The sequence below is a fragment of the Dama dama genome, chromosome 13, assembly GCF_033118175.1.
Source record: "Dama dama isolate Ldn47 chromosome 13, ASM3311817v1, whole genome shotgun sequence".
NCBI lineage: Eukaryota > Metazoa > Chordata > Mammalia > Artiodactyla > Cervidae > Dama > Dama dama.
The window spans coordinates 37,444,276-37,466,602 of NC_083693.1; the positions used below are offsets into that span (position 1 = coordinate 37,444,276).

Consider the following 22,327-nt stretch of genomic DNA (forward strand, 5'->3'; position numbering starts at 1 on the left):
TCTGACCTAAAAAATCTCTTTTGTAGGGAGATTGTTTTTTAATTACAAACTAAATTTCTTGAAAAGTTACAGAGCTGTTCAAATTGTCTGTTTCATACTGAGTGCAGTGCACATATGCTATATTGTGTCCGAGTCTTTGTGATCCCATGGACTGTAGCCCTCCAGGCTCCTCTGTCCATGGGATTTCCCAGGCAAGAATTGTGGTAGTTTGTATGTTGTGAGGAGGCGGTCCATTTCATCTAACTTGTCACATTTATTTGTGTAGAGTTGTTTGTAGTATTCTCTTATTGCACTTTTGGTGCAGTAGAGTCTGTGGTTATATTTTGTTTAATTCCTAATGTTGGTAATTTGTGTCTCCCCAGCCCCCCTATTTTTTAAGTCATTGTTGCTTGAAGTTTACCAAGTTTTAGTAATCTTTTTAGAAAACCAGCTCTTTGTTATGCTTATTTTCTCTAGTGTTTTTCTGTTTTCTACTTCATTGTTTTCTGCTCCCATCTTTATTATCTCCTTTCTTCCTCTTGCTTTGGGCTTAGTGAAGTCTTTTTCTCGGATCTTGAAGTGGATGCTTCCATTATTGATTTGAGATGTTTTCCTCTTCTCTGATGTAAACAGTGGTTCCATAAATCTCTCATAGTAGTAAGTTTAGCCATGTCTCACAGATTTTGATATGTTGTATTTTCCTTTTCATTCAGTTCAATGTTTTGTTTTTCCCTTGATACTTCCTTTCGGGCTCATAGATTATTTAACAGCATATTGTCTTGTTTCCAACTGTTTGGAGATGAACTGTTCTCTTTCTGCCATTGGTTACTAGTTAGAATCCAAGTTAGAGTCCCTCGTGGTTGTGGAACACACTTGGATAGGAGTTCAGTTCTCCTAGATTCATTGATGTCGGGGTGAATCTATCTTGGTAGTCTTCTGCATGCATTTGACAAGGACCTGTATTCTCTTGTTGAGTAGAATGTTCTAGAAGTGTCTATGAGACCATATTGGTTGCTGTTGGTGGTGAGTTCTTCCACATCCTTGCCAACTTTCTGTCTGGCTGTTCAGTAGACTATTGAGAGAAGATGTTGGAGTCTGGCAAGGTGGTACTGGACATCTCATTGCCCGCTTTGTTCTGTTTGTCCAACCTTGGTGCCCTCATCCTTTGTGTCAGACTATCAATGAAGCCTGCTGCTGCCCACTGGCAGCCCAGAGAGGAGGTGGCTGTCCCACCCACCTAACCCTAACCCTCATCTAACCCTAACCCTAACCCTCATCTAACCCTAACCCTAAGCCTAACCCCAACCCTAACCCTCTGGTGTAGCAGGACCCTAACCCTAACCACCCCTCCCCCTTACCCACCCCGCTCCACCCCATCCCCTAACCACCACCCCCCCAACTCCACCTCCCGCCGTAGCCTCCCACCCCACCTCCTCCTCCTGCCCCTTGTTTTCCAGGGCTGTTACTGTTTTATTCATTTCTTTTCTTGCTCCTGTTATTTCTAGGGCCCTGAGTAGGGGTGGACCAGGGGCTCGATTTCCCTTTGTCATCCGGCCAATCAGTATTTTTATTGTGATGGCGCTCAGTGCTGTCACTGGTTGCCATTAGTTACCAGATGCTACACCAACACACACACAGTCGTCTGTGCATCTGGTCCTCAGAATGACGCTTGGAGCTGGGTGTTAGTACCGTCGCTTTACGCCAGGGGAGACTGACAGTCAGAGAGGAGGCTTGCCTGCTACGTCTGGGTCCACACCACTGCTGCTGGCAGAGCCAACATGTGAGCTCAGGCCCCTGGCATTAAGCCGAGGTCGCCCCTTTGCAGCTGTGGCTCCCGGTGCTGCAGTGGTGACCGGGTGAGGACTGTTGCCACCACGCCCATGAGGAGGCGCAGAGCAGATAGAAAGGGTCCATGGTCCACAGTGGGCATGTGAATCCTTCTCCTTGGCTGCATTCACATTTCTTCCAAAGGTAACTGGGCCTTACTTCTCTCTTCCGGCGTCATATGTTCTAAGCCGCGGTCTCCATCCTTCCTGTGATAACTGGGACAACCCGGGAAGCCACAGAGAAAGGATGGCGAGCCCTCCCCCGCCCTCTCTCCTCACTGTCTTTATTCTCTCACTCTCTTAACCTTTTTTAATTTTAGCCCTGTGCGTAGTGTTCCCCACCCCTCTTTCCCCGTCTGCTTCTGGGTGGCAGTGGTGGTGGGTGGGATCAGACTTGCGCCCACCAGCCTTCAGCTCATCATCATCAGTGTCTCACTTGCCAGGTGAGCTCTGGACAGAGCCCTCCCCGCTGGTTCCTTGAGAACCCCTCTCAGACTTGAGGGGTGAGCCAGGCCTCTGCATCAGGTCCTCTGGCCTCAGGGCCCCTCCCAGCGTCCTGTAGGATGCTCATCCAACCCTGGCCTAAGGAGAACTTGCTGGGTGAGGTCACCTGTAGGGCACGTGATGAAGCCCTTGCCCTTTTAACTTTAGGGAGCGTCTGGCTTTTGGCGAGTTGTTCCCCTGAGCTGATGCTTAGCAGGACTCACACATTTCCCTGAGGTAGGACGGGGTCACCTGGAGCACAGCCTGCCCCTGTGTCCAGCTCCAGCTCAGCAAAGCCCCCCAGCCCGAGGGACAGATCCCCAGGCTGCTTGGGGGCAGGCGGTGCCCTGGAACTGAAAGGTGTCCTGCTCAAGCCTCGTGAAGGACAAAGGTCGGGCGCCTTTTCAGCCTGTTGACTGTTTCTGGGAAGGAAAAGTGCAGCAGCAGCAGCCACATTCCTGCTGGTGTTTTTGTTCCCTGTTTTGATGGGGGAACTGAATCATGCTTTTCCTTTCATAAACAGGAGAATGTTAAGTACATAACAGCTAAATTAATCCAGGCCCATAAATTAGTTCATTATGTTAATTCAGACTCACAGAACTCAGTCTCATTAGCGTTTCCATTAAGCTGTTTAGGCTTACGAGTATTTTAAGAGTACAATTTAAGCTGCAGATTAATCTTCAAAGGCTCCAAGTGTGTTTTTAACTGCAGGAAAATTTAAAATGCATTGGGAGGTTTAGGGGGATTTAGTGACTGTGGGCAGCCACAGCCCTTGCATTCTCATCAAAGGCCCCCACCTGCTGGGTATGGTACCCCGAGGCTGAGAGGAACCTTAGGAAGGAGGAGATGGGCAGGTGTGGCCACCATCCTCCCCAGAGGACAGGTGAGCCAGTTCTAGGCTGCATGTGCGGTTCTGAGGTTGTCCTCATGGACACTGAGTAGAAGCAATTCCACTCCTGGGGGCTTGTGAGAAAGATAGGCAGGGAGAGAACGCAGAGTATGTCCGAGCCTGTGTGACAAGCCAGTGGCCTTTTTGCTGGGTGGTGTGACTGTCTTCTTGTCACTGCCTCCTGGTCTCCATCAGAGGCCCACTCAGGGCATCTTGTCACAGGACATATATCCTTCAGGGCTCCTTGCATCCCTGCCTGCCCTGCCTACTGCCCCCTGTCCCACCCCACCAGCCCTCACCGAACTGCTTTGCTCTCTGGACCCTGCTCTCTGGTGCAGAAACCACGAAACTCAATCAGGATTTCAAATCTCCAGTGCACTGCTGAGGTTCTTGCACTTTTTACTGTTCTCTGACAAATCAGCAGAACCTGATTATGAAAGCGTGACCTGTTTTGAAATAGAGTTTTCATTATTATTCAGGTATGACAGGCCCACAGGTCAGGAGACAGTGGTCCCTGAGCCGAGTCTATCACTCACAGTTCCCAAGAGAATAGGTCATGCTGCTGTGGGGGACACATGGCAGGCTCCAGGGTCTCTGTGGAGGCAGAAGAAGCAAGGGAAGAAGTGATCTGCAGCCCTTATTGTGGTTTCTGCACAAAAGAAGTGAGGAGGGGTGAGCAGGCTTAAGATGGGCTAGTTTGAATCATTTCAGGTCTCGGGGCTTAAGGGCTGCCCCTGGTGGTCTGGTTCCTGGCCCTGGGGTGATTGGGGCAGATGGAGAGTAACCTGAAGGTAAGACACCCCCTCCCCCAATGAAAGACATCCTTGTGGGGTGGGCTCTGGATTGGCTGGTTTGCCCAAGGAAGACATCCTGGGGGTCTCCTGTACCATCTCCAGGAACTGGCCAGCCTGGGAGCGTGGGGCTTCAGTCTCTGCAGGGTCAGCAAGGCCTGAACCATCAGAATACAGAAATAAGAGATAGGGTTCATGCGAGACCTACTGGAAGAGGCCTCCTCTCAGGGGCCCAAAATGGTTCAGGACCCCAAGAGTTTACTGGACACCGCCGGCTCCTGCCTCGTTTTCACCATGAGGGATATCAGACTGAGCAGGAGCCCAGGGAGACCTGGTGTGGTGGTCAGCCGCGGTGTTTGGACACTTCCTGTGACCCTGTGGCAAGTTCACATGTGCCTCCCAGTCCCGCAGACATGCCCCACGTCTTAGAAGGAGGCTGTTCAGTGCAGGCATGTTTACAGATCTGAGAGCTTATTTGTCTTGGGCCATAATGAGAGCAGAAGCCTTTTAGGTTTGCAGCATTTCTAAACAACTGTTGCAACCTCCCTCATCCCAGAATGGCTGTTGGTAGGACAGAATATACTGTAGTTTTAGTGGAAAAAGAGAGAAAGACTAAATCAATTCTCTGTGGAAACTGCTAAAATAAACTCAGGATTAATGAGCAAAATTTGTTGGGGAGGCCCATTTGTCACACTCAGGAAGCCACAATCTAATTTTACTTGCCGCTGTTCATTGCTCTTGCATTGCCATTCATTTGCTGAAGGCAAAACACATTATCTCTCAATGGACAGGAGTGGGCCCACATCCCGCTCCCCTTCCCTCCTCCAAACGGCCTGATGCCTGACTTCCTGTTGGGGAGAGGGAGGAGGGCAGGGGGTGTTCTGGTTGTCTTTTCCTTGGCTCACCAACAGAAACATTTTCTCTCAGTTCTAGAAGCTGAAAGTCCAGGGTGAAGGTGTTGCCAGGCCTGGTTTCTTCCAAGGCCTCTCTCTAGACCAGCAGATAGCTGCTCCTCTCTGTCTCCCCGTGGTCATCCCTTGGTCTGTGTTGTCTCTGTCGGAATTTCCTCTTAGAAGGACATCAGGCCTGTCGGATGGGGGTACACCCATGTGACCTCACTTCAGCTTAGTTACTCCTTTAAGACCCTGTCTGCAAGCCCAGCACCGCGCCCCTCCCACTGGCCTATGAGAGTGGACAGATGCAGGGCACTTTCAGGGGCGATGCAGGGCCCTGGCTGGGTTTGCCCGCCGCACACAAGCCTGTGGTTTGCATGTGCTGGGTGCTCAGTTGCTTCATTGGAGTCCGACTCTGTGTGACACCACGGACTGTAGCCCACCAGGCTCCTCTGTCCATGGGATTCTCCAGGCAAGAGTACTGGAGCGGGTTGTCATTCCCGTCTGTAAATTAGGAGCAGGGGAAGGGAGGAAGGATGGGTCACTATGAGAAAATTGTGGTTGTATTTTTAACTTCCTCAGGAGACCTGTAAAATCAGTGCTTTCGTCGGGTTCTCCAGGACAGTGAGGCTGTTGTGGGTGCAGGTCAGTCTGTGGAAAGGTGACTGCTGCAAGCCCAGCTGTGCGATCTTACTGGCTGTGACTCTGCCAGGGGCTGAGCTGCCCAGCAGGCCCTGCGAAGCCCCCTCCCCCTCCTCCTCGTCACACTTCTCCCACCTCGTTCCCTAGATGGGACCTCAGAGTGGACGGGCCAGCCCCGCTTGTCCCGTTCCCGGGAACCCTGGACCCAGCCTGCTGCCCAGTTGTAAGCACACCAACAACCAGGACAAACCAAATCCAGATGGTTTGTCTACATTATTTTTGTACCTGACAGTTTATGGGAAATGGGTCTTTATTTTTTCATTAAAGAAATGATGACTGTTTTCTTCAGCTGGGCATTTCGAGAGCCATTCGCATGTAATACTAATATTGGAACAGCAGGTCTCTACTGGAAATATTTACCTTTTCCTTGTTGGCAGCTTGTCAGTGTTGGGAAAACAGATGCTTAATTAAAACCTCGGTATGTCGTGCTTTCTTCCTCACACATCAGTCAGTCTTCCTCCAGGATGGAGGAGGAGCCATGTGAGAGGTGTCGGGAAGCATTCTGGTCTTCTGTTTTTACGTACTTGGGGGATGTCTCCTGGCATCTTGTTCCTGTTCAGACATTGGCATTCCACCACCCATCCCTGGCCTGGAGAGGCCTGAGGGCGGCAGGCTACTGTCACCACCTGAATGGCAGAACTGGTTTGGTTTTGGCTGTGTGTGTGGCCAGTGGGGTCTCTTGCCCTGGAGAATCCATTGCTAAAGATAAGGACATGTCTGCTTTTTCTCAGAAAGCAGAGGGTATCAGGGCCCCAATGTTATATTATCCTCCCGACTGCCCCAGCAGGTTTTGTGGAAACCGTGGGCTCAGAGAGTGTGAGACCCTGGCCCAGGGCCAGACGCAGCTGGGATATGATTCCACCCTGGGACTGTCTAGCCCCTGCTCTTTTCCCCCTGAAGCACTCTGCTCTTCATCTTGCCCCAGGGCTGCATCTTTGCCCCATGAAGCAGCCAGCATCCCGTACTGGTTGTGGCCCCTCCTCAGCTTTCATGGCTCCAAGAGTCTCAAGTTCCCATCTGTGACACAGCCATAGAGACAGGGGCCCTGGACACACCGGAGACCAGGAGGCATGGTTTTGGGGGCCATGCTGACTGCTCTCATCCCCCAGAAATCAGAAAGGAGAAAGTACAGCACGGGGTGGTGGTGGTGGGGGGTTCATCCTCCACAGATGCTGACAAGCCCAAAGAAAATTTGGCTCTTACTCTATTCAAATAGAGAACCTGTATTTATCAAAAGACACCGTAAACAAAGTGAGAAGTCAAGGCACCAACTGGGAGAAGGTATTTATAACATAAGTAACTGACAAAGGATGAATTCCCAGTGCATGCTGCGTTATTTAAGCCTGCTTCCACTCATATTAAAGCACCCATTGTTAAGGCAATGGATAAACTAATGCACATTTCTGAGTACTTTCCTGTGTGAGGGGCAGGCCTGGGTCAAGGCCTCAGGTGTTCAAGGTCATATTTTCCCAAGATGGAGGTTTACATGTGTCTGTTACTTTATTTAGCAGGCTTTGTAACTAATGTGTGTACCAGGCTTTATTTAGTAGGCTTGTAAGGTGTGTACCAGGCAATCCTTCATGTGTCAAATAGTAAATGTTTTAAAAATAAAGGTAAAAAGTAGTTATTGTTAACAACCCCTGGAGGTAGGTTCTACTGCCCCAGTTTTTACAGATAGGGTCAGACTAGCTGCTGATACAGTGGCCACTTACCGCGTGCTGGGCACGTTATATGAACCATCTTTTTTGATGTTTTGGCACCTTAGCAGATGTGATAGCTTTCATCACTGCACATTACAGACATCAGAAGCTTAGGGAGATGAGGTAGCCCCGTGGTCACTAACTGGTTGCAACAGGTGGTCAGGCAGGGTCTCCCCGGTGGCCTGCCGCATGTTCCCCCACCTCCCGTGGGTGAGGGGCCGCCTCCCCAGGCCTCCTCTCTGGAGCTGGTAATGAGGTGTCTACCCCACCTCGTCCTGTGCCATCACATCCAGGCTTAAACGATGGTGGCAACCCCTCATCTTGCTACCAGGCACCCAAGGGTCCAAACCGCTCGGGCAGCCATGACAAAATCCCACAGACCAGGTGGCCCAGACCACAGGCCCTTGTGTCTCACAGCTCTGGGGGGCTGAAACCCAAGTTCAAGGTGCCAGCCCACTGCTTTCTCGTGAGGGCCCCGTAGCGTGGCAGCTGGCAGATGACCACCATCCGTGTCCTCACGCGGCAGAGGATATGGGAGGCACGCTCTCGCCATCTGTTCTCCTGAGTCTGCTTGTCCTGCCCTGGCCCCTCATGACCACATCCGAACCTCCTGAAAGGTCTGCCTCCAGATGTGCTGGCATGGGGTTAGGGGGTCAACCCTGAGCCTGGGGACACAAGCCTGCGGTCCATGGAGGGTGGAGAAGAAGGAGTAGGGAGCAGGCGGAGCCAGCAGGTGAAGCAGTTGGCGTTGGTGTCTGCTTACTCTTGAGGCTGTCCAGCCATAAGGAGCCAGCCGTCTGGTGACCTCAGCCTTCCCTCAGGCCTCGGCCAGGGCCCATGTGGTTGTGGGCGCCATTGTTGAACCTGTGATGGTGCTCAGGTCTGAGTCCCTCTCGTTCTGCTGTGAATTTCTCTGATATTGTGTTCGAGCAGGGTTTCCAGGCTGTCAGGGTGGGAGTTGCTAGTGGCTGGGGTCCCAGCTGAATATGGGGCCCGATGTTGTACATGGGAACCCCGCCCACGAGGGGCCAGCATCCACACGGCTCTCACATCCGCCTGTGCTTTCAGGCATCCGAATGCTGGATGGAGATGTGACTGATATGGTGGAGGCCAAGTCTCTGGGCACCAGACCCAATTACATCGACATCTACAGTGCCAGCTGGGGGCCGGACGATGATGGCAAGACGGTGGACGGGCCTGGCCGGCTGGCCAGACAGGCCTTCGAGCACGGCATCAGAAAGGTGTGGTGACCCAGAGCCACGGTGGGAGGGCAGGGTGAGGGGCAGAGTGAGGGCTCTCAACAATTAAAAACCAGAAAGAATAAAGAAGCCAAAAACAATATTAAAAGCAATTCTACAAACCCAAGATGATCTTCTCTGCACATTGAAGGGCTCCGCTTCTCACCCTTTAAGAGATGAGTACAGGATCAGCTTCATGCTGGATTGCAGTCTGTCTTATTAAGTAACCAACATAGAAGTAAGGAGAAATCTTGTCATGTAGGTAGCAGTGAATAAATTTTAGGGATGTCACTGGAGGTCCAGTGGTTAAGACTTCACACTTGCAGTGTGGGGGCAGGGGTTCCATCCCTGATCAGGGAAGCAAGTCCCTACATGCCCCCCCAAAAATTAAATACATAAATAAATTTGAGGATCACACACACAGAGTCGGAGTGACTCAGGGAGAGCCCCGACAGGATGAGGTGGGACCAGGGCCAGAGCAAGGGAGAAGTCAAGTGGGGGCTCAGGGCAGCAGCTACCCACCGAACCAGAGCAGAGGGACGTCATCTCATTACAGAGTCACTGCTCCCAAGGTGCCTGCAGCTCACCTGCCAGCCCCAGGACTCTGCCTCGCAGCCTGACAGCCCCCGGCTTGGGGTGTGCAGCTGGGTGGTGGGGGTCCTAGACTGACCGCCTGGCCTGTTAGTGGGGCTCTGCAGGTGGAAGGGTGTCTGGGACTCAGCCCACCTGCCCACAGGACCCCCATCCTGGAGCTCTGCATGCATCACAGGCTGTGTGCTCACCCCACACCCCCAAGGCATCAGGTCTCCATGGTGCTCCCTCCCAGCCAGTGTGCCACCCAGACATTTAGGATGTCTAGGGTGGAGCCCACCAGGGGCTGTCAGAGCAAACAGATGAACATGGGCCCTCAACCTATTGGCCAAGGGGGGCAGAGGAGGACACCCCAGTCACCCCGTGGTCATCAGTTCTGGGTCCTTGTGAGTTAGGAAAGCTGGGGAAGAGAGGGTCCTAGAAACAACCTAGGTCTCACAAGGAGGGGGCACAGTGGATTTCTGGGCGAGGACAGCTTCCTGGAGCAGACACCGGCCTGTAGTGAGTGTCCTGGTGGCCCTGAGTAGCCAGGAAATGCCGGCGAGGTGAAAGCTGGAAGTCCAGGCCTCCCGAGGCAGGGTTTATGCCTCTGACTTCTCCTGTGGGAGATAGGACGGTGGGGCCAGGTCAAGCCCATTTTATTATTTATATACTTTTACCATATTTTTAAAGTTATTATTTTATTATAAACTGTTCACCATGATTAAAGTGTGGTCAGTACATAGTTAACAAGTCAGATGGTACCAGTGGTTGTCCTGAAGGCAAGGCTTACCACCCTCTGCACCCCACCCCACCCCACTCCATGGGCCCTTGTTGATGATTTCCTTTGTCTGAATAATACAGTCTGGTCACTTTTCTGGATGTGCTGAGTTTGGTCACTTTCTATCTATTAATTCCCTTCTATGGGGCTGGGGTGTTTGTCTCCTGGAACACCCCCAGCCTCAGACCCCATGGTCTGGTGACTCCGGGCCACGAGATACTGTACACAAGTGTGAGGCTTCTTATTCCGCCCTCTCTCCTCCCGGGCCACTCAGGGCTTGAATGTCTGAGAAGTGAGTGACCAGAGTGGGGCTCCGTTTTCACGTCCCTCACAGCTCTGTGCTACCCTGATCCTCGTGAGACAAAAGAAGAGGGGGACGGGTAGACATTAGCACGTCCACAGCTCACACTCAGGACACAGATGTCTTCCTCTGTCCACACGACTCAGGAGATGTGCAGGCTCTTCAGTCAGCTCGGCGAGTGGCCAAGCTCACCGGGTGCTGGGAGGTCAGGTGCAAGCACGTTAGCCGCTGCCAGATGCACAGATCTCATTGCCCCAATTTCCAGCATCCCTCATGCACTGGGTCATGTGAATCTCACTCTTAACACCAAGGGGAACCTCCTAAAATTAGGTGTAAGTTAGAGACCACTTTTATTGAATGGAAGATGCTGCTTTTTAAAGATATTTTCTTTATTCACTTATTTGGTCACACCGGGGCTAAGTTGTGGCACATGGGCGGTTTAGTTGCAGATGTGAGCTCTTAGCTGTAGCATGTAGGATGTAGTTCCCCAACCATGGATCGAACCTGGGCCCCCTACACTGGGAGCACGGAGTCGGAACCACTGGACCACCAGGGTCGTCCCTGAAGATGCTCTTTGAGAGGTGTGAATCCTGAGTGTCGGTCATTTCTATGAGATGATTTCTAAAGATTCTGAGAGCTGAGGACGGGCTGTTTCCAGGAGATGGGCTGGTTGTCTTGGCCTGACCTCTCTTGGGTGTACAGGTGAGCTGTAGAGGGTGGAGTGTTGGGAGCTATGAGGGCTCCGCGTCCTGAGTTCTGAGCCATGCCAGCCTCATTCCGCCATCGGGAGTGCAGAAGCTGCAGTGGGACCACGTGGTTCCCACCACTCATGTCAGTTTTCTGAGATACTGAGGTCATTTCATTGGTTTTTTTTTTTAGTCTTTCTGAATGAAATATGTCACATAGGGAGCCTTGAATTGCAACTGTCAGAAGCTGTCACTGAAAATCCTCCTAGAAATTTGATGGTCTCAAACCAGATCACATTCTTCCGTCTGTTTTCCTCCTTGATGCCCCACTTGTCACCTGCAGCCCCCCCTGTAAAACCTGACTGCATTCTTGGTAGATGGTGCGGGTTCTGGTAGGCACCATCAGATGCTGTACTTTAGTATAAAGAGGTGTTGGATATTGGTCCTCACATGACTGGTCACCCAGAACGGGAGAGTCTACCACACTGTGGCTGGAGGCACTGGCCGGGTCCAGCACCAAGCATTCACTAGCACTCCACATCCACAGATGAGCCATCCGCTTCCCTGGCAAGATGTCAAAACACATTCTGAGGAGTGGAGGTGGTGTCTTCCTGAACAGAAGTGTGAGTTCACACCTGGGGTTGACACATCCTCACCCTAGAGCAGGGTCCCCGTCTCCAGGATCTGATGCCTGATGATCTGAGGTGGAGCTGATGTAATGATAATAGAAATATAGTGCACAATAAGTGTAATGTGCTTGAACCATACCAAAACTGCCCCCACCCCGGTCTGTGGAAAAATCATCTTCCACGAAACTGGTCCCTAGTGCCAAAAATGTTGGGGACCGCTGCCCTAGAGCCTCCATCCTGTGGCTTCCAGGTGAACAGAAGATGTGGAACATGAACACACAGTCCTCAGAGACAGCTTGGACGTTCCTTACACCTCAGCCCTGGGTGTTTCCTCTGCCCTGTTCCCATACTCTTTCCAGGAGACTGTTCTCAGAAGGGAGAGAGGCTCTGGACACCCTGACACCCATGAGAACTCAGGGGTCAGGGGTCCCTGCAAAGTGCAGAGTGAGGAGATGCAAGTCTTTGGCATTTAGGCCCCTGTTGTTTGCCGGCATTACTGGGGATCTCATTAGAAACACGGACACAGGCTTACCTGGACTAGCCAAGCCCATGCCTGCAACCTAGCGAGACCCAGGCATTGTCCTCTCACATGTGAGCTGTGTAGGTAGTGTGAGCAGTGTGGGCTATGTCAGTAGTGTGGGTGCTCACAAGTGTGAGCGATGTGAGCGGTGTGGGTGCTCACGAATGTCAGTGGTGTGGACGCTCACGAGCGTGAGCTGTGTGAGCGGAATGGGCACTCACAAGTGTGAGTGGTGTGAAGGGCATGGGTGCTCACAAGTGCAGGCCATGTGAGCGGTGTGGGCGCTCCCGAGTATGGGTGGTCATGAGTGTGGGCAGTGTGGGCACTCATGAATGTGGGCAGTGTGAGGAGTGTGGGTGCTTACGATCGTGGGCTGTGTGAGCGGTGTGGGCACTTACAAGTGTAAGCAGCACTCTGCAAAGCGGGAGCAGGAATGTAGCTCCCCCTGCCTTGAGTAACAATGGCCTTTGATCAGTAAACTGCAGTGTGGTGAGGACTGAAGGTGAAGGTGTCTAGAGGTGATTCTCATCAGAGAATCAGAGACAGGCTCTGATTGAATTTCATTCGGATTCTTGCTGCTTTGCATGAGCTTCGTGTGTGTTACTTGCACAGACAAACCCGTGTCCTCAGTCCTTCTAGAGACTGCCCTTTGTGCTGACCATGGGCAGCCTCTCTGTTGGGCTCCTTGCCATTGGGACAGGTCTCCCCAGAGATGTGGGAACAAGAGTGAATGAGGCAGCTTTGAGCTGGGGGCTGGGCTGTCTCTCAAGCCCCAGGTTGGAGCTGGCGGGGATGTTGGAGTGAAGACAAACCGGCACAAGAGGGTGGGCCCTGGGGTCCACTTGGGCCACATGTGGGGTGTCCTGGCACCTCCGGGGCAGGTGGGTGCCTCAACCCAGGTGGCCTTGGGTGCTGGGGTCACGTGTCCACATCCCATCAGAAGCAGGGCTTCACTCGGCTACCATAGTTGCAGGATTCCTTTGAAAGTTTCCTTTAAATTGTCCAGTCATTGGGGAAAGCCTGGGTTTCCTCCTGCATGTTTGGATAGGGAGGTGTGGGGTGTGCGGAGACTGGGGTGCCCACCCATCTGGAGACAGGTGTTGACTCTGCCCTCTGGGACCAGTTGCACCCACTAGCAGGTCCTGCCTTTGGACCAACAGGTCAGCTCCATCTGGCACTGGTGTGCTTGTTCAGCCGGTGTCTGTGGCTGAAGGAGCGTGGTTGGGCCTGTGGGTGAGGATGGAGCTTGGCCAAGCTGGCAGTCTGAGCGCTTCAATGTTGGCCCTGTGGAGGCCCCAGGGCACTCTTCTAGGATGGCCATGGGCATTCTGGCACCTGGCCCTTGTCCCATAGGTCCTGGGCCACCTGCTTTTCAAGGAGCTTTCTCCCCAGGAAGTGTGCATCTGCAGCTGGTTTTGCAGAGCCTTCATCCTCTCCCTCCCAGGACTAGCTCTCACAATTCAGAAAAGTTAGATTCAGCCATCAGCTCCCACATCAGCGTACATGGGGTACAGTGTGGTGTTTATGACCATGGGTCGCTACAGAGGAAGGCACTGGCATGGCCCCGGGACAGGACAGGTCACGGGAGGGCCTGCATCTTCCCCTGAAGAGCAGGGAGGGCTCCTCAGTACCGTCCCGTCATTCTGCTGGGTCCAGAGTTTCAGCAAGGACTCTGTTAACATCAAGAAGAAGCCCAGAAACCACACATTTGGGGTCCCCATCTGGTCCAAGTGCATCCTTCTGAGCTTCCTCCTGGGGGAGGTGTGCTGGAGCCATCGCAGGAGCAGTGGTCCCCCTCACGGCCGCCATTCCCCGACACTGAGACCAGCCAGCGGGGGCGTCCAGTGAGGGCTGACACCTGTCCCCACCCTCCCATCCAGGGCCGGCAAGGCCTGGGCTCCATTTTTGTCTGGGCGTCGGGGAATGGCGGCCGTGAGGGGGACCACTGCTCCTGCGATGGCTACACCAATAGCGTCTACACCATCTCCGTGAGCAGCACAACCGAGAACGGCCACAGGCCCTGGTACCTGGAGGAGTGTGCGTCCACCCTGGCCACCACCTACAGCAGCGGGGCCTTCTACGAGCGCAGAATCGTGAGTCTGGAGAAGGGTCTTGGGGGTGGGAGGGGGATGCGCCTGCCCCTGGTCCCATGAGTCCTCACAGGGCCCTGGGGGGTGGGGTCTCCTGGTCATGGTCCCATGAATCCAGAGGGGGTTCCCAGGGAGAAGGGCTCCTGCTCCTGGCCCCATGAGTCCTCCTGGGACCCGAGAGAGGGCAGAGTTCCTGGTCACAGTCCCAGGAGGCCGTTAGGGCAGTTTGGACCCAGCTGCACCCAGCCTGGCCGTCAGGGAACTGGTTGTGCCTCGAGGTAAACCCCAGACCCTTGGCAGCCTCCCTCAGACCCTGCCTTTCTAATTTTGGCGCAGAATATCAATTAAAACCCTCTCTGGCTCTGGGGGTCTAAAAATACCCTTAAGAATGGGGTGCATTCTCACCACAGTGTCTTTTTTTAGCTTTCTAAATTCTGCGGCCACATTGCTTGGGGTCCAACTGGCCCGTTCAGTTTCAACATGTAAAACAGAAGGAGAGAAAGTCTTGGCTCTACACTGAAACGTTTTAGAAATCCGAGTGTCTTGGGTGTTCCCTTCCTCACAAAAGGACTTTTCCACACCCTTTAGGTTGAGAGTGGTTTTCTGTCTGCTGCAGTGGCTTCAATGAACATAAATCAGTGTGGTTTATCTTTTAAAAATAGCTTTTACTTTAGTGTATGGGTGAAGTTCATGCTTGTTCCTTCCCCAGGTGCTTTCATACTTTAAAAAAGGTAGGAGGGGAGGGTTTCAAGTTGAAGTCAATGCAGAATTCAAGTGCACAGTCCTTAGGATGGTTTTTAGATGTCTAAAAAATGAGACCTTGGAGCTGGCCAGGCATGGTTTAACCTGAAAACTCCCTGGCGTCTTTTCATTTCTCCTGCTGCCTGGCCACATCTGTAGATGTTATTTGCAGGCACATTTTTACACTTTCCTGAAGGAGCCTGAGGCTTCCCATTGCCTACTGTCCTCTGCAGCACCGGGAGGATCAACGGTCCTCCTGTTGCCAGCCTGGCATTGGCCTCGGCCAACTCACAAAAGTACTCATTAAGTTGTTACTTTCCTTTCTGCTGGAACACGCATCCCTGGGATGGTGCTGAGATGCTGAATGGTGTCCTGTTGCTTTAAATATCTAGCTGGTTTGAGCGTGGACTTAGGACCTGTCAGAGGCCTGGGCTGGAGTAGGGGGATGGTGTGTGTGAGGGGGCCCCGTCCCTGGGAGCAGGGCTTGCAGTTCTGTGTGCTTAATGAGTCACACAGCCGGTGCATGTGTGTGTTTATGTGCGTGTGTGTGTGTGTGTACATGCACACGCACACACCTTAGCTTCAGAATGCCTTAATTTCTGCGTCTCTTCATAAAGAATTCTCTGAGCCCTGACGTTCGGTAACTGGGTGTCGCTGGGCGGAGGGCAGAGGAGAAAACAGTGGGCAGCAGCTGTCCAGGGCCCTTCCCTGGTAGCACAGGTGCCAGGTGATTTTGTTTCAACTCAGCCAAGGCAAGATGTTTGCTCTGAGTCCCTTAGAGACTCTGCCAGGGGGCACGCCCTGTGCTGGATGCTCGGCAGCTCGTGTCTGTGTTTGGGCAGGCATCCGACAGCAAGTGTAGCTTGGGCCCCTGTCGCTCTCGTGCACCGAGTGCCGACGGCAACGACTGCCTGGTGCTGAGGCGGCACCTCTCCCTCCTTCACACTCTCGTTAACACGGCCACGCCCCGTCCCAGCAGCACAGAGGGTCTCAGGCGGTGGCGGCCCACCCTGGCTCCACTATCCCCTTCTGCTAGCCAGGGGAGGCTCCTCTGCTCACACCCTTTTCTCTGAGGCTGCAGAGCCAGCCCCAGGCCTGCCCTGCTCTCAGGAGCTTGGTCTCCTGCCCGGACACCCCCACTTCCCTCCGGCCACTTTGGACTGAGCACAAGCATGTGCCAGGCACCAGTGTTGCTTCCCCAGCAGCCCTGGGAAGGGCGTGTCAGTAGCCCATTGGCAGGAGGATCCTGGGGTCACAGAGGGTGCAGCCTCCTCGCGGCTCCCTGCCCTCCCCAGGGTCGAGGAAGGGAAGTAGGCTGGTCCCTACCAGTACCCCGTGAGTCTTCCTATGTGTGTGACCCGCACAGGCTCCCTCTCTTGGGGTGATGGTCGGCCTTGCTGAGGCCTGACAAAGGAAAGACACTCTGTTTGTAAGAGGCTCCGGACTTTTCCCACAGGGGAAATTCTTTCTCAGGGATTTGCACATGGGTGGCTGGAGTCTGGCAGTTGCAGGTATGTTAGTCTCCTGTTGGCACCATAACAAATGATCCCAAGATTCCCAGCTGGAAACAGCACAGCTGGGCCATCTCACAGCTCTCTGGGCACAAGTGCAGCAGCCTCCATGGGCCCATTTTCTAGGCCTCACAAGGCTGAGGCCAGGTGTCAGCTGGGCTGCGTGTTTTCCATGGGCTCACCAGGAGGGCCTGTCCAGTACGTGTCCCACATGTTGGCAGACCTCAGTTGCTTGTAGTTTTAGGACTGAGGTCCCATCTCCTCATGGGCTGGCTGCCGAGGCCAGTTCCTGGCTGCTGTGGGCCACCCACCTTCCTGGCTTGCATCCCCTGCGTCCTCTCTAAAGCCAGCTGCATAGATCAAGTCCTTCTTGAGCCACATCTCTCTGACAGATATAAGGGCCTGTGATTACATTGGGCCTGCTGGATCATCCAGGATAAACCCCTGACTTAACAGTTGGCTGGGTGGCAGCCTTCACTCCATTTGCACTAGCATGGGGGTCACTGCAGGGCCAGCACCCCTCCTAGCACAGTAGATGTCTCCTGTCTGTGCCTACATGAGGTCGCCACCTCAGTTCAGGGGGGTGCAGTCAGGCCGTGCCATGGTGAGACTCAGAGTCTGCACCCTGCCCGACGGTGCTCTGCGTGTAGCTCTTGCAGCAGACAGGGCGGGGGCTTTGGAACACTGCCAGCCACGAGGGGGACATCCTGGTAGGGCTGGTCTGTGACCTCTGACCCATCCCCGGTCTCTGGCTCACAGCAGAGATGCTCTCCAGGCCACCTGGTACCTGCATGTCTTTCACGCTGCTCTGAAGTTGGGGCAACTTGGGAGTCATTGATGGGGACCCTGGCAAGGAGTCTTGCTGTGGAGGCCCCTCTGTTTCATTCCATCTCTCTATGGTGTCTCGGGGTGCATCTGCAGAGGTGTGGGTGTGTGGCTGGGACCCCATCTCCCCACCACACTATCAGCCTGTTGCTGGAGGTGCCAGACCCGTGGAAACCTCTGTCCCTGAGATGTGTCTGCATAGCACCTCTTCCATCCTTGGGTCAAAGTCAGCCTGCCCAGGGCAGTGTCCTGCGCAGCCTCTGACCCAGCTGCTTGCTGCCACCCCCCACCCAGGTGACCACGGACCTGCGTCAGCGCTGCACAGACGGCCACACCGGAACCTCGGTCTCGGCCCCCATGGTTGCCGGCATCATCGCCTTGGCCTTGGAAGCAAAGTAAGTTCTCACTTGCCGTCCCTTCTTTACCTTTCTTTTTTCTTCTTTTTTTAAAAAAGGTGTTTAATGTATCAAAATACACATAATGTAAAATTTACCATTTAAGCCATTTTAAGTGTGTAGTTGATGAAGTATAATCACTGTTGTATGACCATCTCTACCACCCCCTGCAGGATGTCCCTCTCTGTCCAGCCAGCTCCTGTCCCCAGGAGACAGCTCTGCTGCAACAAAACACACAGACAGAGCTTAGACAGGAGATGTTCCGTCTCACAGTCCCAGGGCCAGAGGTCTAAGGCTGAGTGTCGCAGGGCTGGTTTCCTCTGAGGCCTCTCTCCTTGGTGTGTCACCTTCCCTCCATGTGCTCACGTGGCCTTCTTTGTGCGTGTGTGTGTGTTCAGTCACTTAGTCATGTCTGACCCTTTGTGACCCCACGGACTGTAGCACACCAGTCTTCCTTGTCATGTATATGTTTAGATCCTTTGATAAGGATGCCAGTTACACTGGATCAGGGCCCACTGTATGGACCCCATTTCACCTTAACAACCTCTTTATGATCCCATCTCCATGGGCAGTTACATCTGAGGTCCTGGGGTTCTGGCTTCCATGTGTGACTTTGGGGAAGGGACACAGCTGGCAACCACAGCTGTGTTCTCTGTCTTCAAGTCTGACTCTTCTGGGCCTTCAAATGAATGGAGTCACAGAGTGTTTGCCCATCACTCAGCACAGTGTCTCCCAGGTTTGCCCATGTCACAGCAGATGTCAGGATGTCTTCCTTTTTCAGGCCGTCCTTACGAGTCAAGAGGCTCCTTCCTGTCTCTCCCTTTTTCAAGCTCACAGCCTCCTGCCTTCATAGGGGCACAGGAAGCTGGTGGGTACAAACCTCAAGCCTGCACCACACTCCAGATCACACTTTAGGTCAATACAGCTGCCCTCTGTCAAGGGGGTTCATGAGTGGTGATGATTTATCTGCTTCAAGCCACATAAAAACCCCAAAATTGCCATGTGTTGGATAGGTCCACTTTGCATACAGTCATGGGATCAAAACAGGTTTTAGTTTAAATATCAACAATGGCCCCCAACAACAACCTGTGCCTTTGAAGGAGTCATTTGCTGCAGATGAGATTGTAAGAAGTTGTGTTTGGGTTGCTGAGTCCATCTAATTATGTGTGTTTTGCTTGTTGATTTGCATCAGGAGAAAGAGCATAAAGCTCAAATGCTACCCATTTAACAAAGAAATAGGTATGTTTGATTTTCAGGCCAAAATGTCAACTTCTGTGTCCTGGGGCTCATTTTGAAAATACTAAATAGTTATTTGTGTGGAAAGTTGCATTCACATACTTAGTGATTCATTGTTTTATATTTTCTCTCCTCCCTTTTTGGAAATGTGCAAGGAATTTTGTTAGTTGAGGATGCATAGAAAACAAGCCCTGTTTTGTGCCACTCATTCCATTAAACCTGGCCTATGGACTCATGAACTCCCTGATCGCTATCTCCTCATCATTGTAGCCCATCCTCAGAATTTTACAGATGGCAGGCATCATTAGACACAGTGTCCACTTAGAGCGTGTAAGTGCAAGGGTTGGTCAAGGGAGGAAGGAGTTATAATGGGCACGCTGCCAGCCTCAGCTGAGGGGCTTTGGAGGCTCCAGGGCCAGGACCGCTGCTCATGTGTGCAGTGTCTTCCTGGCAAAGCCAGGTCGCCCAGGAGAGGAGAGAAACTCTCCGGCAGGAGGCCAGCAGGCAGCAAGTGACAGGATGAAGGAAGAGCCTAGTGTGTGAGAACTGCCCCAAGGGTCAGCAGGGAGTTCAGGGCCATCTTGGAATGCCACATCAGTCCCTTCTTCATGAGAAACCATGTCCAACACCATTTCTTAGATATGTTTCCATACAACTGTGAGTGTGATTTTATTACTATCATCAGAAAAGAGGTGGGTTTCCCCCTAGGAAAATAGTTTCTCACAGCCTCCCTTTCTGGACCCTCTGTCATCACCACTGAAGCCCAGGCTTCCTGGTGCCTTATGCTAAGCTTCCAGGTGAGGGGAGGCATTCTGCATCCTTGTGGGCCCCATGGTCATGAGCAGGGACCAGCCCAAACAAGCAAGGATGGGGCTGAGGCGGCATTTGCCATCTGGACTGCAGAGCCTGTGCCCGGCCTTTCCGTCAGGGGGAGCAGTCTGTGCCCAACATCACCGCCAGAGGGCGTGGTCTGCCCCCTCTCCACGAGAGGGCGTGGTCTGTCCCCCCTCTCCACCAGAGGGCGTGGTCTGTCCTCCCTCTCCACCAGAGGGCGTGGTCTGCCCCCTCTCCACCAGAGGGTGTGGTCTGTCCCCCCTCTCCACCAGAGGGCATGGTCCCTGCCTGGCCTCTCCACCAGAGGGTGCAGCCTGTGCCCCACTCTCTGCCAAAGGGCATGACCTGTGTACCCTCTCCACCAGAGGGCATGGTCTGTGCCTGACCTCTCCTTCAGGGGGCGTGGCCTGTCCCTAAACTCTCCAGCAGGGGTCATGTCCTGCAACCGGCCTCTCTGTCAGAGGTGTGGTCTGTACCCATCTCTTTGCCAGAGGACGTGGTCCTGGCCATCTGGGGCCACAGGTTCTCCTCTGACAGTGAGACTGGCTGTGGTCCTCAGGTGGGGCCATGGATGAGCAGGTCAGCTTGTGCCAAGGAAAGTCTGGAAACTGGACCGATGGAAGCAGTTACAATGAGGCAGCCAGGAGGCCAATATCTGGCCAGGGACGAGCACAGTAGAGAGAATGTGGTGAAGTCAGGGGAGGCCAGGGCTAGGACCAGGGAGTGAGAGCCCCCGGAGAGGAGGACACCCCACCAGGACCCAAGCTACAGATGAGTGTCTCGGAGGAAAGCAGGTAAAGAGGGGGCGTTTGTTGGGAAAGTAAAACAGTGCAGCTGCTGTTAGAAAAACTGTAATGGCTCCTCAAAAAAAATTAAAGAATTATCATGTGATCCAACAATTACACTTGTGGGTGTGCACCCACAGGGATTAAAAGCAGGGGCTCAAAGAAATGTTTTTATGGCCATGTAGCAGCGTTACTCAATAGAAAAAGGAGGAAGTGCCTCAGGCATCCATCAATATAGGTTAGTGTGGTCTGTGCAGCCATGGAATGTAGTTCAGCTTGAGAAGGGAGACCTGACCCCTGCAGCAGCGAGGGCATCACACTGCATGAACTCAGTCAGTCACAGAGGGTCAAATCCCACATGACTCCACTCATGTGAGGCACCTGGAGTCCTCAGATTCACAGAGATGGAAGGTGGTGGGAGTGGGGGCCAGGGATGCAAGGAAGGAGGGGAGTTGGTGCTTGATGGGTGCAGAGGTTCGGTAGCTTAAGATGATCAAGCTCTGGAGGTAAACGGTGGTGATGACTGCACAGCACAGGGAATGTATTTAATGGCACTGAACTGTATGTCTAAGAACCATTAAGATGGTACATTTCAAGTTATGCATGTTTGCAAACACATACACACGAAGAGCAGGCAGTTGGAAAGATGTTTGTGAGGCAGGTGCTGTTGAGGAGGAGACGTCGAAGGCTGTGTCTGCTCTCGTCTGTGACACAGTCCTAGCACTGTGGACAGAAGGGTCTTGAGAGCTTGTGTTGAGAAGTGTTGAAAAGGCAGGCAAGGATATCTTATCTGTCCATTTTTGGTAGTAGGCCAGTGTTCTTTAACGAAGTGCTTGTACTCCACACCAGAATGAATATATCATAAAGGTAGAGTAACTAGAATCTCAAATTCTAACGTGTGGCCAGTAGTCCTGGGAGTGGGGTATGGACAGGTGATGGCTGGCATGCCCCAGTACACAGAGCACTCCCTCATGGGGTGCAGACCAGTCCAGGTTTTCCCACCACGTGCTAACACACAGTACCATCATCTCATGGATTCAGGGGGATTGTGGCCCAAGGCTGGACTTGCCCCTGTGGGTGTCAGGTCACCTGCTGCACCATCTCATCTCAGGCATTGAGGATCAAAAATGATTCTTGACCAAGAGGGTGTGACATCTACCCTTGCCAAGTGGTGGTGTCTTGGGGTTTCCTCAAGTACAGGAGTGAGGCCAGCCCCCAACGCCCCGCCTCTGACGGACCTGGTGGTCAGCATTGCTGACCGATGTGAGTACAGCTGTCTGTCCTTGTGTCATTGCAGCAGCCAGCTGACCTGGAGGGACGTCCAGCACTTGCTGGTGAAGACGTCCAGGCCAGCCCACCTCAAAGCAAACGACTGGAAGGTGAATGGTGCTGGTCATAAAGGTGCGGCCAAGACTCGGGGGCTGGGCAGGGCCAGGTGCCATCTGGGCAGGGCCTGTGGGTGACCTCCCAGAGTCTGTATGGGGGAACATGGATTTCTCACACACACACACACACAAAAAAAAAAAAACCCAGATGACAGTAACTGTGTGTCACAAGAAAGAGGAGCGCGAACTTAGTAGTTTAAGGAGAGTACCTATGGTCACTTGTGTATTGGGCTCCCTAAATCTCACAACCTTTGCCACATCAGGGGCCTCTGTACCATTACTAACTTCATGGTTATCTTTAAATTTTTGCCTTTTTTTTTTTACACAAAGGAATATATTCTAAAAGAAAACTGTATTACACATCTAGTCAGTCATGTGTGTGTGTTAGTAGTTCAGTCATGTCCCACTCTTTGTGACCCCATGGATTGTACTCCACTGGACTCCTCTGTTCTTGGAATTCTCCAGGCAAGAATACTGGAGTTGATTGTCATTCCCTTCTCCAGGGGGTCTTCCCAATCCAGGGATCAAACCCAGGTC

At 52.9% G+C, this 22,327-nt stretch overlaps 1 protein-coding gene across 1 annotated transcript in view; it reads left to right on the forward strand.

Annotated features, from left to right (window-relative positions):
• PCSK6 (proprotein convertase subtilisin/kexin type 6) overlaps positions 1 to 22,327 on the forward strand; it is a 177,031-nt gene that overhangs the window by 94,050 nt on the left and 60,654 nt on the right. Inside the window, exons 7-10 of the mRNA XM_061158890.1 lie at positions 8,332 to 8,504; positions 13,869 to 14,081; positions 17,450 to 17,550; positions 21,703 to 21,806. Coding sequence (XP_061014873.1) covers positions 8,332 to 8,504; positions 13,869 to 14,081; positions 17,450 to 17,550; positions 21,703 to 21,806 — 591 coding nt within the window. The remainder of the gene's footprint in view (positions 1 to 8,331; positions 8,505 to 13,868; positions 14,082 to 17,449; positions 17,551 to 21,702; positions 21,807 to 22,327) is intronic.